The sequence below is a fragment of the Diorhabda carinulata genome, chromosome 9 (genome assembly GCF_026250575.1).
Source record: "Diorhabda carinulata isolate Delta chromosome 9, icDioCari1.1, whole genome shotgun sequence".
In the NCBI taxonomy this organism is placed as follows: domain Eukaryota; kingdom Metazoa; phylum Arthropoda; class Insecta; order Coleoptera; family Chrysomelidae; genus Diorhabda; species Diorhabda carinulata.
Genome location: NC_079468.1, coordinates 11,403,575 through 11,418,726, shown reverse-complemented (window position 1 = coordinate 11,418,726; position 15,152 = coordinate 11,403,575). Strand labels below are relative to the sequence as shown.

Below are 15,152 nucleotides of genomic sequence, written 5' to 3'. Positions count from 1 at the left end.
TAGAATTCTCCACAACAATTTGCACGTTTTAAAGCCACATATACTGATGAACAACTGAAGAATAAGATTGTGAAAGTCGACCAAATGGCTTTTGGCTTAACGAGAAACAGTTTAGCAAAAGTGTGTTCGAATATGCAGACTATCGTAACATTGATCACAGATTTAAAATTAATCAGAAAAGAGTTGGAAAAGAATTTTGTGAGAATCTTAGAAAAAAGTTCAATATTTCTTCAAGAACACCTACGTCCAAGTCCATAGCACATCTGATGGCATTTAACAAAGAAAATGTCGACAAATTTTCTAACTTTCAAAAAGATATAAGTAGGATTGAAGTATAACTACTCTGCTAACCAAATCTACAATTATGATGAAACATGGATTCCCACAGTTTATGTTGCATTAATTCAGTTGGTACATTTATTCCACTGCTACTAATTTTCTCTCTAATTAGGTTGCAACCTGCATTCATGTATGGTCCTCTCTCACGATCAATTGGCATGTCACATGAAACGGGTTGAATGACAGCAGAAATCTTAACTTAAATATCTGCATCATTTATTCAATACGTGAAGCCCTCCAAAGATAATACCATTTTATTATTGATGCATAACCATGCTACACATGTAACTCTGAATGACGTAAATTTATGTAGAGAAAATTATATCACATTACTTGGATTTGCGGCACACGCAAGCGATAGATTACAGCCATTGGATGTTTGTTTTTTTGATGCCATGAAAACAGCTTATAGCGTAGTCTGTGAAAATTTTTTTGTTAATAATCCAAGAAGAATCATCACCGTTCAAGATATTGCTTATTTATTCGGAGAAGCTTATTTAAAAGCAGCATCCGTGGCAAATGCTATGAATGGATTTAAGACTTGTGGAATAGAACCTTTCAATTCTGATATCTTTTCTGACCTAGATTTTATGCCAGCCAAAACTACAGACAAGCTCGGGAAGACCAAGAAAATCCTAGTCCTACTACAGTTTTACAAGTTGTTGAAAATGTTTTATGTGAAAATGCAAAACTAAATAACGCTCACCAATCTACCTCGAAATCAAAATCTAACGAAAAACACCAATTAACACCTCCCTCTAATAAAAAAAACTGCCATCTTTAATACGGCGTAGGAAAAAGTAATGAACTTTGGTATATGTGTGACAACGGTGGAGAATGGGCTCATGCTGCATGAATTGGACTAGACGTGAAAGAAGCAAAAGCTAAGTAGTGATTTTGTCATTTCTGCCAATAAGTTAAATGTTTAGTTTCGTTAATATTTGCGACGTTTTATATTTTGTATTACCTACTGAATAATTATTTTTTTGTTTAAATACATTTCTGACAACATTGATATTTTTTCTAACCTTATTAATTATATAGCAACTGGGTATGTAGAATATATCTACTTAAATTTGATTATTAGTCATCTTACCCGCAGACAGAAGTCATCTTACCGCACATTAGAGTTAGATAACGAATTTGACAGTTTTTAAAACAAATTAAATTTTGACAAATTTTGTATTTTTTTGTACAGCCTTAATTATTTATACTTATAAATGTTTACTTTATGTACTTCATAAAACGAATTATTGATAGATACGACCTTTTAGTCGTATTATCGTTTCAATTCTTACGTTGGCCATCTTACCCACTCTGACCCTATCATATAATCTATCGATTACGAAGAGAACATTACTTTTGTCAATTGAATAATGTTGACAATTCGATTGAATAATGTTATTCAATCGTCATATCAACAATCACTCACGTACGTACGTCTTTGCTTGATTTGACTTCAATTATTTTTACAGTTAAAACTTTCATAGCCACAAATCTTCAATGGTGATCGGCATTTCCAAATTAATTCAAACACGCTATGTCAAAGAGATGACGCTGTCTTTGAAGTTCGATTTTAACTTAATCTAATATATGCAATAAATAGTTGTATGCATGTTTGAGTCATCCCATAAAGATAGCTTAAATGCACTTCCCAGTAATTGATATATTTAAAAAGTACGTGATCATAATGTATTATTTTGTTGCAAGTAAGTCATCTGCTATAGCGATACTTGTTTTTACAAACATTAATTGTGCCATTTTGTACATTTTCTAAATTTCTATCTTAAGTTCTTGTTTCACATACAAGATAAATACTACCACTGGAGTAGTACTTTTGCTGAATTTGAAGTGCGTAGCAATTAGGCAATCTAAGAAAAGACTTGATCTACTTCCAAACTGGAGGCCGTGGGGTAAACAATTGATTTTCTCGTATATACCCGTTCTAGCTGTTCTTGTTTTTCCCTGTGATAAGAGCTGTTTTGTATTTTATTTCAAGAGGATTCCAAAGATCTGTTTCAGTAAATTCAGTACAGCTGAAGCTGAGTATTTTTGAATTGTTTCTCAATCAATTTGCAACTAGTATTTATTTTGTGCTCAATTTACGCGAGTTTTTTTAACATTAATTTTCACTGTTCCATTCAAGTTTATCAAACATGAGTGGATTGCAAAGTGATAACACAATGGCAGCTGAAAAGTACAAGGAAAAGCTTAAAGCTTGAAGTGGAGGTAATCCCTTTTCAATAGCTGAAGATAGCTTCAGTTAGAGCCCTCCTCTTCAACCACAAGTTTCCTATATACTTGCGTTTCACACTATATTTACCGCTTGCCTACACTAAACAAAACACTACAGAGTGGGAAAAAAACGGCAAAGCCACGATTCCGAGAATAAATTTCGCACTTCTCACAACTCTTTAAGAAGCAATTTCGCGATAAAACTGAGAATAATAAGGTCTAAAATCGAACACATAAATTCACAAACAAAAGCATTTGTTTACTGCACAGCGGGTATTATTAAATGGGCATCAACTGATTTTAGCAATCTGTTAGATAAACTTCTTTTAAAATATGAGAGTTAACTGCAAACACAACAGAAAATCAGCTACCTACAAAATCAAAGAGAAGCACTATGTTGCATACAAAGATTTTATGGATTAGCTGTCAATGCAAAAAACTACTTCTTTTTTGACATTGTTTATTTAGCTGTATTAATTAAGAAACACATGTTATCAATACAATGGACTTTCTGCTAAAAACTACCCTGAATATTTACCAAAATATCTATCTGGAAAATTATATGAAACTGCAAGTGTTCCTAAACCGCCAGTCCGAAGTGTAACGATCAAGACTTTGGCACCAGAAGAAGTGAATAAACTTGATAAAGAAAAAATTTTACAAAATTTACGTTGCTTGAGGTTTTATTAAATGTTCTAAAGTGGGAAGTGAATAAATCAATGTTCACTATTTTACATTTATTTTATATATAAATATGTTTTAAAAACAAAAAAACAATCTGTGGGCTTACAAAATGGGAAGAAAAAAATATACAAATACATATTTCATGTTTTCAGTCTTAAATAACCAACTTAAATTAATATTTTACAATCTGCACACTGCAAATATAGGGATTCCTTGTGATTACAACAAAAATCATATTGCCAATGGTATTAGATTGTACTGTACAATTCTTATAAAATTAAAAGGAAATACTAATATTGCGCATTTACCTTTCATTATACCTTCCCAACAATCATAATTTTAGGTTGACAATTATGCTATTATATACTTCATCATTTATAAAGTATTAACTTTCGACATTTAAGAAACGAAAATATAAGTATACATATTAAGCAATCACCTATTCAATATTCAATCACATTAACAATATAATTTTTGTTACTGAAAACAATCAAAATCTATCAAAAACAAACTGTTCACACCAATCACATTATTTTGGTGAGTTTCAGTGTGGCTACTTGATTAAAATGGTATAACATTGTTTAAATAGAAAAATAGAAACTAGAAATAATACTATGAGCCACTATTTCAGATTTTGGTATAAAAATCTGACTAGTGATTATTTACTAGCCTAAAAAATTACAGTTGAATATTTATACCGTAATATACACAAAAGTTTTCCAGAATCTCAACTTTATAATACTTTTGGGAAGTTTGTGCTTTATTGTTATTAAGTAAAATGTGATCACTTCTCCCTTTTAATTCGTCGCTTTGAGATTGAATGATCTAATTAAATAAAGCATCTACTACTTTTATTGGTTATATGAATATATGTAAATATTGATAGTATTTTAACTGAAGAAGACATCTGAAAATTTTAAAAATTTACACTAGATATTTGAGTTTCTGAAAAGCAATTATATCTCTGAATAATAATTTTGCAAGAAACAAATCTGCAAATTTTCAACATTTTTCACAGTAGATTTTTTGAACATCTGAGAAACGATGATATCTTTAAACAAGGATTTTGCATATGTGTACGTCTGTTTCAAAATTTTCTCAATTTGGTAAGGTTAGGGGTATCTCAAGTCAATAGTGAAATGATATCAGAGATGGTTTCACTCACACTGGACTACTTAAAATTACGTGCATCAGTAACACTTACTAACATCTTTGATATAAATAAATGAATATATAAATGAAACTATGTTTTATGATGATATAAAACTAATGAAGTAGTTAATTCACATTAATATATAGAATCTATATTTCTCCATAATAAATAAATTAAAATTACTATATTACCAAATTTATATTTTCACGTCCTCAACTTATATACCTTATATAATTGCTCTGCATAAAAATAATATATAAATTTGTATTTCAAATAATGGAGTTTATATAACTTGTTTTCCAACTCGAAAGAATTGAATTGAATGAATAAGCTTATGAAGAAATAATCATAATGGCAATTGTGAACTTAAACTAAGTTTATTTGACCTGTTTCACAATATATTTCCCTTAACTCTTAACTTCCAATCAACAGCTAACTATTAACGTGATTATGTTTATAAGTCATAGTTACAATACCTAGTTCCGTACATTATTTTGAAAATTTTACTATTTCTCTAATTGAATAATTAAAAGAGAACTATGTGATGTTATACCTTACAAATTACAATACAGAACTTTTCATAATTGTCAAATTCTAATCTTTGAAAAATCCAAAGTTTTATAATCGGACAAAACAACGGATTTACAACACCACAAATGAATCTAAATAGGAAACAGGCATAAAGATGTTAACCTTCTAGTCATCGGGTACCTGTCAATGCAACTCGATTATGAGTTTGTTCCTTGCATACAAAAATTGTTATTATTATTTTACTGTTTATACTTTCTAGCCAAGAGCCAGACTTATTAAACCAGACTCTTTTCAAGATTTGCAAGTGATTTTTTACTATACATATAACACTAGTATTTTTCAGGGTTCAAGAAATCTCGGATACAGGTTAATGTTATATATATTAAACGTGACTTCACAAAGAAAAATATTTTTAATGCATATCAATGTGGCTCGAATAATTTAATTACATCCAAAAATTTCCCACCCCAATCTCAGCGACACTGTACGACCAATCTGAGTATATAAAATCCCACAACTTCTGAAAAATTTAATAATAGCTTAATCAAATTGAATATACAACAGTAATATTTTGTTATTATAGATAATATTGGAATAAATGAATGTTTGCAAAATTTACTGAGATAGATGCGGTTTGACCAATCCAAAACTATTTCTACCAAAAAATTCACAAAATATATATACTAAAAAATAACTGTTGATAGTTCAGGATCTTACTGAATTGATATCAATTTATATTTTTTCAGATAAAATTAAAAATGTTCCATACATCTATTATTTGGCATCATTTTAAACAAATTTGAACAAATGCAATAACCACCTATTTAAACTGGAAAAGTTGCTAATATATGAAATACAATATAACAACCAACTTTTAAGAGTGATCTTAGTAACAGATATCAAATATCAGGTTAAACCATCATATTTATATATTGTTAATGGTATAATTTGGTCTATGATTAATAATAAAAAGTACACCTATAGAAACGATTTTGATAACATATAACATCACATCTAATGAAACAATACTTTAAAGTCCTTGTTTAATAAAAATTCCTTTTTTATTTTTATATATCATCAAGATTTTGTACCACCAAAAAACAAATTAATTATATGGAATTGAAATTATTTGTGAATGAGTATAACAAAAATTAGTAACTACAAAGTCTATTGAGTTTTAAGGGTATTAGTTACAAACAAATATATTATGATGGAAATACAATAATTAAAATTTCAAAACACTGAAAATTCACTTTTTATTGTAAAAAATAGCTCATTTCATTTTGAGCTATTATCTGTTCTTTTATCACTGTCAGCACCATTTTGAGGAATGTTGTAAATAATAATTACACATTTCATAAAATGAAAAACAGAAATTCAATTGTACTCATTATGAACTTCTATACCGTGAATACTGGTTCACACAAATACTAATAAGTAGTAAGGTAGACATAAAATATTTTGATGGAAATAAACGAGAAACTTAATTTCAACATTGGTTTTCAAGAATTGGACATTATTACAAAATAAAAGTTCTTTATACCGTCATAATTAAAATTTGCTTAGTCCTTAAATCAACAATTCGAACTTGTTAATATAGACGAGAATAAATAGCAAAGTAAATGTTTCTGCTCTCTTATAGAATTCTCAAAGATTGTTAAAAGCTGGGGATTAAAACAATTCTAAAATTGGTTGATTACACTTTAATGACAATCCTGACCGTTTCCTCCACTGGAGAGATTCTACAAAATTGTGCTCTGTATCTTTTTAAAAAATAACTTTTAATGTGTTCTGATATACGAGGAAAGTGAGTAAAAAATAATTTCAAGATTATTGAAAGTAGAGGAAAAGTTGAGACATTAATACACAAAACAAAATTAGAAAAAAATCAGAAAAAATTGATAACTTTGGTAAATTCACCATATAAATGAAAGTTCTCTTTGTGCATAAATAAAGTGATACCAACATACACAAAATATTAGAACTTTGATAGATAATAGAATACTTTAACAAGCTTTGATACATCCAATAATTAATGAACCTTCAATGGTTTGGAATGAATTCATTGTTCTGTATGGTGCTTTAGTGAAAAGTAGATAATTGGTGTAGATAAGAGTCCCAAACAAATTAATTTTAATAAGAAGTATAGATAATTGAGATTAATATTTTATTCAATTAATAAGATTTGATGTAATTGAACGAATTGTTCCTGTAAAATATCAAATTATTTCATATATACTTATAATGAGCAGAAAACATCTAAATTAAAAATAACTCAACCTCAATATATTTATTTAGATTCGTTGAACATGATGAGCCTTCAAGAGAATCTATTTTAATAGATAATATAATTGGAAAATTTAAGCTTTAAAATTATGTAACCACTCGAAATATATTCCCACTGTAAACAAAGTCACATCACTACTAAATAGTGTTATGGACGGTAGAAAGGAATGAACTCTAAAAGTAAACTTAAAAATACTACCAAAAGTGTTTGCTCGTTTGAAATTTTCGTAGATTTGTAATATAATGAGAGTTCAAATGCCAGTGAAAATAGAACAGACTTGACTTTTCAAATACATTATCTAATTGAAGCTAATTGGAAAACTTTCGTTATTCTAACTCAATAAGTGTTTTATTATAAATGCTTAAAAGTGACAGTATTTTTGTACAGTAATATGTCCAATAGTCAGGAAACTCTCACCACAATAATAAATTAAAACCTATTTCCAATCAATAATATACATTTAACCAAGGCCACTTTGTAATAAATTTTTTGAGTTTATGAATATTATTGTGTACAAGTTATTCACATTATTTTTCAATTAACATCTATAGGTACACACAAATTCCCACGAAATTCACACAATACACAAAGAGCACACACGAAATAGATACATCTGAAGCTTAACAATTAATAAAATTGACGCCAATTTTTACATTCATTTATAACAAATACACATAGTAATGGAAGGCTTAGTTGTTTGGATAATCAGAAAAGAAACAGTTAATAAATTAAATATTGCTTCACATGTCAGAATACCTTCATAAAATAAACAACTCAGAAAAAGGTAGAGTCAAAGTTGATTCCACTTCTAAAATCATTATTAGTTGCAATACATTTATATAATAAACTAGCGGTCAAGATGTTTCTGTATTATAAAAGATATAATAAAACAATTTTTGCAATCAGAACATACAAATTAAATTAGCTCAATTGATTTAACATTTAATAAATATAGTAGTCTAATGATTAACAGCTTTTTTCTCTATTTAATTCAAATATTCCTTGTTTTAGGGACACCTTCTATTTACACTACTACATTTATTGTGTATACACATAATCATTACATTTATTACATAATACATAATGAAAAATCCTGCATTTTATTATATGGTATATTTATTGTTGGTTAAAGTCTGAAATTAATTATAACTTAATTCTTAAGGTTAATTTACTACATGGTACTCACTGCTGACTAATTTTTATTTCGAGTTTGTTATTAAAAAACTATATTCCAATCAAAAATTCTAAGTGCCATATTGGGCAAATGAGCAATTTTACATAAATAATTATTATATTTCAGTACAAAATTCCAAAAACCTTTTTTTATGCAGAAATTTGGAGAAATATTAACACAGTATACATCATTGTGGGCTGTTTTCATTAAAGAATAGGATTACAAAATCTAACTTGTTAATCAATTGCAACAATGTTTTCATGCAATCATAGGCGGAGTATCTGTTGGTCTGTTGCAATTAATAATGTTCCGTGATATTTGTATCACATTTTTTATTAGGTACTAAGTTAATTTAATTATAAAAAAATATGAATAATAATAAACAATTTGTATAAGTTCTAATATCACCTACATTTCAGTTTCATTTCATTGTCACCCCTTTAGATGTTTTCAATGATTCCAAGAGCAGACTGCAATATTGGTAATTTTGGCCTTCATAAACCATTGTTCGGATATCAATTTTAGGAAAATTTTCTTTAACCAACAGATGTGGTACTAAACGAATTTGGTTGGCCGGTTAAAACATTTCAGTCTCAAAAGGTAGAACACCTGCTCATAACTTTCGAGAAATTCTGAATGAAAACAATTATTTAATTTTCTTATAAAACCATTTGAGTGCTAGTAAAATAAAACTCAGGACTCAAATAAAATGATTTATTAGATGTACTTATAGGGTCATCTGTCGATGTCATTGAAAACACCTGTATCCCTAGTAGGGTACAAATTAAAGGTGATTTGTTGATTTATTCAATTAATCATAGTTTGAAACAGTCTAATTGTTGTTTTGTTCTGATAGCAGATCTTCTCAAATTAATTGTTTTATTTCAATTTTTTATCCAATCGAGGCACCCGAAGTGGAGCAAACAACTTATAATTTTTAGCGGAAGCAATTTCACTAAATAGTACCAGTTTAATTCACTCAGAAAATAGGTATAAAATAAATATATCCTGCATGTTAATCAATAAATAACTATTGTAATAAGTTAATTTAACTTATATATAATTGATCATTTTTAGAGCATATTGAATATTTTATCGAACCACATTTTGATCTTTAAATGTTAATAATTTATATTTCTTCTAAATGAAAAGTTTCTAAATGATGGTAAGATATGAGCATTAGAATGAAGTTTGTGCTTTTTCACAAATTTTTAACTAAAATTGTCAGAGCCTTATGTCATTTAGAATTGTTATATCTATAAAGCTAGAGTTCTCTCCATGGATTACTGATATTTACTATGAGATTGTGTAAGAGTTCCAGAGAAGAATTATCAAAGAAAAATAATCAGATCCAAATTTAGTAATGTCTTCAAAGTCCATTCACTTTTTTAAAACAAATTCATTTGGTATTGTTCAAGAACAAATGCATCAGATAAATGGAATGAAAAACTGGAAATCCAAAATTTTTTGTACAGATTTATAATTTAGTGTTTATAGAGATTTGAGAAATTTCAAATTTATATACAATATTTCACTTTAATATACAGAGTCTCAAATGTATGCTTATGATTTAATTTATTCCTATTAGCCTACCAAAGCTTGATAATATTTCAAAATTCCTAATTCTGTTTATATACCATCTTATTTTGTATTTCTAAATCACCAATGAGAATAGATTTAGAAGAAACAATAAATATTAATATTTCTAAGATTATCGGAAAATGCTTGTTAATGTTAATTTGAAAATAATACTGTATATAGTCTATTAGGGCTGCGAATGTAATCAATATAAAAAAAAATATTGTATGCTCTGTGTGTATTGTATGTATTTTTTTTTATTTTGATCACATTCACAGCACATTTTCCGATAATCTTAGAAATATTAATATTGATTGCAATTGAGTGATATATTTCATGCAAATTGGTTTAATGATTTCAAAAGGATCTCATCAGCATTTTAGTGGTTATTCAAATGACTCCACTATTGGTATACTAGAACAATTTTTCAAAAAATATCAGTTTTTTATTCCAACAAATGCATTTCCATTAGAAATAAATTGAAATGAAATAAGAATATAAATAATAAATAATAATCAGTATTTAATTTCATATTATATTTCAATAGTACTCACTGTACTTGCATTAAAAACTTTACAATATGATATATTGAAACCTAGACAAGTAGTTTAGATAAAAGAATGTTTTAAGCTAACTATGCAATCTCTACTCATGTTTCAAATCTCTCAAACAAGTGTAGTTTTATTTATACCTATTTTCCTATATGTACTATATTACTATACTTTTTCGGTTAGTTTTGGTGTTCAAATGCAGTCTTCTTTGACGAGGAAATGGATTACACTCATATTATATCCTCTCGATACTTAATACAGGAATGATCAAGAAATATTGTGATCATTGTCTTGATTGTTTACTAGAAGCTGTCGTGAATTGGCGGCTGAAAAAAAAATAGAAAAAAAAAATAAAAAACTCATCTAATATACAGTGGTTACCAGAAATTTCTTTTTTTTTCTTGAACATTTTATTCATCAATATACAAAAACAGTAAATGAAGTTTTCTCAATAAATTCTCAAACGGCACCATCAAAGAACATAATATCAATTACAATATTGTGGAACTTTTCAAGTTCAATTCTTATAAAAACATTTAACATAAAAGTACTGATTTGGTTAGATATGCAAATAAGTTTGCAAGTTCGTGAAGACTAGTATATATTGTATATCAAACAACCAACGTTTTGAGTAGGGAAAGTGACCCTGTTGCACAGTATCTGAGCAATGATTCACTGAACCTTACCTCATTCGAAAAAATGAACTCTTAGCAATTAATAATTGATAAAGCTAAATAATTCAAGTTTTCACACCATTTGTAGATGACATGCCACACATATATACTATAAGAATGTTTCTGAAATATTCACATTTTCTCTATTTTCAGATATGTTTGTATTACTACTCAATGTAACAAACAACACCTATAACGTTTTATTTTTAACGCAAAGACAAATTTATGTCCCTTGAATAGATAAGCATACTGAGATTTATTAATCAAAACGATGTTGCAGGACGGTTCATAGACTAGCTCTTAATTATCTTAGCTGGATTAAATGAGTTACTTAATAGAAACTTTGATTAAAGTTTCTCATAATACATTTCCATTTAATTTTCACCCACTGATGAATACTCAAATTATTTCTATTTAACGAAAAAAAAATAGTAGACCAAAACATATTCACGCATAGAGCACGTGATGAAAATGCCAAAGCCGAGCATGTAACAGGACCGCACTTTGCACTAAAGGAATAATTTGCGGTTTCGTATAGCAGATTAATAATATAAATTATAAAAAATTATGCACAATTATTGTTACAAAAATAGTAAAAAGTTTGGAATAGATATAAAATGAACGGCCAAAATATGGAACACATTCATTTGAAATTCAGGTATATATAGCATTTTAATGCTAACACCTAATACAGAAATCAAAAGAAAATATGTTATTGAAACATTAAAATACAAGCTTCATTCTGTACCTCAATAAATACATTTTCTTTTTCCCCATCAGATGATATTGAGCTTCCACTGTCGACAACATTTATAAAAAGGAGCTCAACTTGCATATCAATGACAATGTCTAAATTCCACATTTTAGTTTCAACCTTTCCATTGATATGTTAAATACAGTTTTTCCTATTATTAAGTGTAATTCTTTAATAGCTTCATGAAAAAAAAATTTAACGTTCGAAAAGAATGTTTTATTTCGGAAGAGACTTGAAGAAGATACTCCCGAAAAATAATTCGTCTTAATGATGATGTCATTAACAGTCTTGTCATAATCTTGCATTTCATTTTTATAAATAACCACAATCATTTGTTTTTCGCTAGCGTTGAACTGAAGCTTTTTAGTTCTCTTCTTAGACAGAGTATAGCTAATGTCAACAACTTCATTATTTGTCTCCGTGTCAGTCATGTTTAAGAAAATTATGCAACAGACAAATATCTCCCTGCAGTACAATAATACGATGCCGTCCCTGTACTACAATAGCGACGACGCGCCGGAGTTCGCCTGGGATGTTCACGTGCTGATCACGCACTGATCATTGTTTTGGTTTACTATTTTTCTGAGATAAAAGAAAAAAAAAACTCTTTGAATGAAATGAACTTTCTCAAAGACAGAAAATATAATATCACAAAATGCTGTATAATTAGTTTATTAAAAGTCCCTCATTGTTACAAGACTCTCATCATGTTAGAAATTTACATTAAAAATGACATAAATGATATTAGTGTGAAGTTTTGTTTGGTGTAATTGATCAATACTATATTTCAATTTTATTGGTTATACTTACTGTAAATAATTACAAAATTTTTGAGCAATTCTATCGATGATGATTCTTCATAAAATTGCATTGTGCTAATATTTTAGTGTTGATCAATCTCGAAACAAATAAGTTTATGTGCAGTGTCAATAAGCATTTACTAAGAATTATGTGAGTTACAATAGATCTAGACCACCACCAAATAACCTAAAAATACTACCACACGTACAGGATTTCAAAGTTTTAATAAGAATCCACTTGTAACTGCTCTTGCTGCTCTGAGTGGTTACGATCAGTAGGAAGTTGTCCTGAATAAAAATATACCAAATGAAAATTGTAATATTTCCTATAGTATTAATGTTTCTTGTCTTGAAATGAAGCATAAGTCCATATTTTTTATTTTCAATTATACAGTTTGTAAATATATCATGGAAATACTGAACTATCTCTGATCTTTATAATTTTGATTTATATTATATTTAAAATAATCAGTTCGATATGGTTTTTATACACATTAAGTTTGCGTTTAAATGTATAAACTATGTGACGCTTTAATTTCAAAACTAAGTAGTTTTAGAAAATTGAGTTGTATAACCAATATTGATTCTAAAATAATCCATTTTGCATTTAACTTGTATAATTATATTGATTATTAGATTACCTACAACATGAATATCAAAATAAAAATCTGTTTTAACCACAATAAATAATTTTTTCTCAGTAATCATATTTAAAAATTGAGTAGCAGCAATCAATTGAATCAGTTACACTGAAATTTATAAAACAGAATTAAAATTTGACTCAAAGTGTTTAGGTCTTTTTTATTTGATAGATTCCTAGTTTCTATGAATGTGAATCATTTCTAGAAAATCTCTTTTTTGTATTATTTTGTTTCAAAGATATTTGAATAATTATAATTAAATTTATTTATTTTTGATATTTACTACATTTATTATCTTATGATGTTTGTGATATTGTGTATAAATTAATCCCAACAAAAGTTAAAATGGTCAGTAGAACAAGAACAAGTGGGATATTATCAAAATGAGGTACTTTATATCAAAATAGAACTTATTTTTAGAGGATCTCAAATACAATATCAATTAATAGTTTATAATGCATTTTAGTGCATAACGTCAATTCCATTTTAATTGCCTATTCAACTAAACTTAATGTAGAATATATATATATATATATATATATATATATATATATATATATATATATATATATATATATATATATATATATATATATATATACCCTTATTTTCTTTGTCTGTGTGATGACCAATAAAATTAGACTCTCAAAAATTCCTTTCAGTAGTTGTTGAGGTTCAGTATTAATTAATAAAAAAGGGTGAGGGCGCTCTAGTAAAAATTATATAGTCCCCCTTTTTACTCACTTTCCACAGAATATACGTTCAGGTAGTGTCATAAAAATTGAGAAAATTGCTACATTTAGATATATATTTTCTAGTAACTAACTGATTTGTATATTATTTATTTCCTGAACAGATTTTGGTTAATTTGACTTATTTTATTTTCATATCGGTCAAATTTCTTCTAATAATGATGATAATAAAATAATAAAGGGTTTGATGCAAACGTTGCCAGCGTGTATGATTCAAGCTGCATTATTGCAACAAAGCCATGAATAAGATAATTTCATACGTCTAGGTTTTAGTAAAGCAGAAACAGGAATTTAACACCCTAAGAAAAAACTATGATCAACAATATGTTTAGAGGACTTCGAACCAGAAAACAAAATATAAATGCTAGTAAGGTAGTTACATTACTTAGTATTATAACCAAAGACTCCGAATCTAGTATGTATAAAATCATTTAAACAAGGGGTAAAACAATCAATATTTAAACTTTGATTGCAAAGACTAGAAGAAAAAACAAATTAAATTGGAGCAGATAACCCATTATTATCATCATTAATCGAGTAGAATATAAATTTTTTATTAGGGAATTACAAACTGTACTGTCAAATGAAAATCTCCCAAAAATATGATGACATGTTTTGTTACATACTTTACGTGAGAAGAACTTAAGGTATTTGACAAGGAAGAGGAATAGTACCTTTATCGAAAATGAGAAAATCATTTTACTGTACAGAAAAGATCTGAAAGAAATAATAGAGAGGAGTAGGGAGGGTAAAAAATGTATTATATAGATAAAACCTGATTGAATGTAGGGCATACTTTGACAAAAATTTGGCAGGCATCAAATTTAAAAAGCTAACATCAAGGTTTTGTAGATAGTTTATTAATAATTTTTAGTTCTATCGTACATTTTGAGTGAAATGAATCAAAATCAAATTCTTTACAATTATCGATAGTCCTATATTGTGAAATTTATCAATTTTCAGGGAAAGGCAATATTGACTTATTTTTCGTACCTCTTC

The 15,152-nt window shown here is 27.8% G+C and overlaps 1 protein-coding gene across 2 annotated transcripts in view; it reads right to left on the bottom strand.

The window, feature by feature from the left end:
• Window positions 1–3,296: 3,296 nt before the first annotated feature.
• Window positions 3,297–15,152, bottom strand: part of LOC130898264 (protein spinster) — a 170,540-nt gene continuing 158,684 nt past the window's right edge. The window contains exons 9-10 of one of the 2 annotated variants that reach the window (XM_057807431.1): window positions 12,970–13,048; window positions 3,297–10,858 (exon numbers count right to left, since the gene is read on the bottom strand). In XM_057807431.1, the coding sequence (XP_057663414.1) occupies window positions 12,984–13,048 (65 nt within the window). In that variant the 3' untranslated portion in view covers window positions 3,297–10,858; window positions 12,970–12,983. The remainder of the gene's footprint in view (window positions 10,859–12,969; window positions 13,049–15,152) is intronic. The other variant, XM_057807432.1, reaches the window with a different exon arrangement.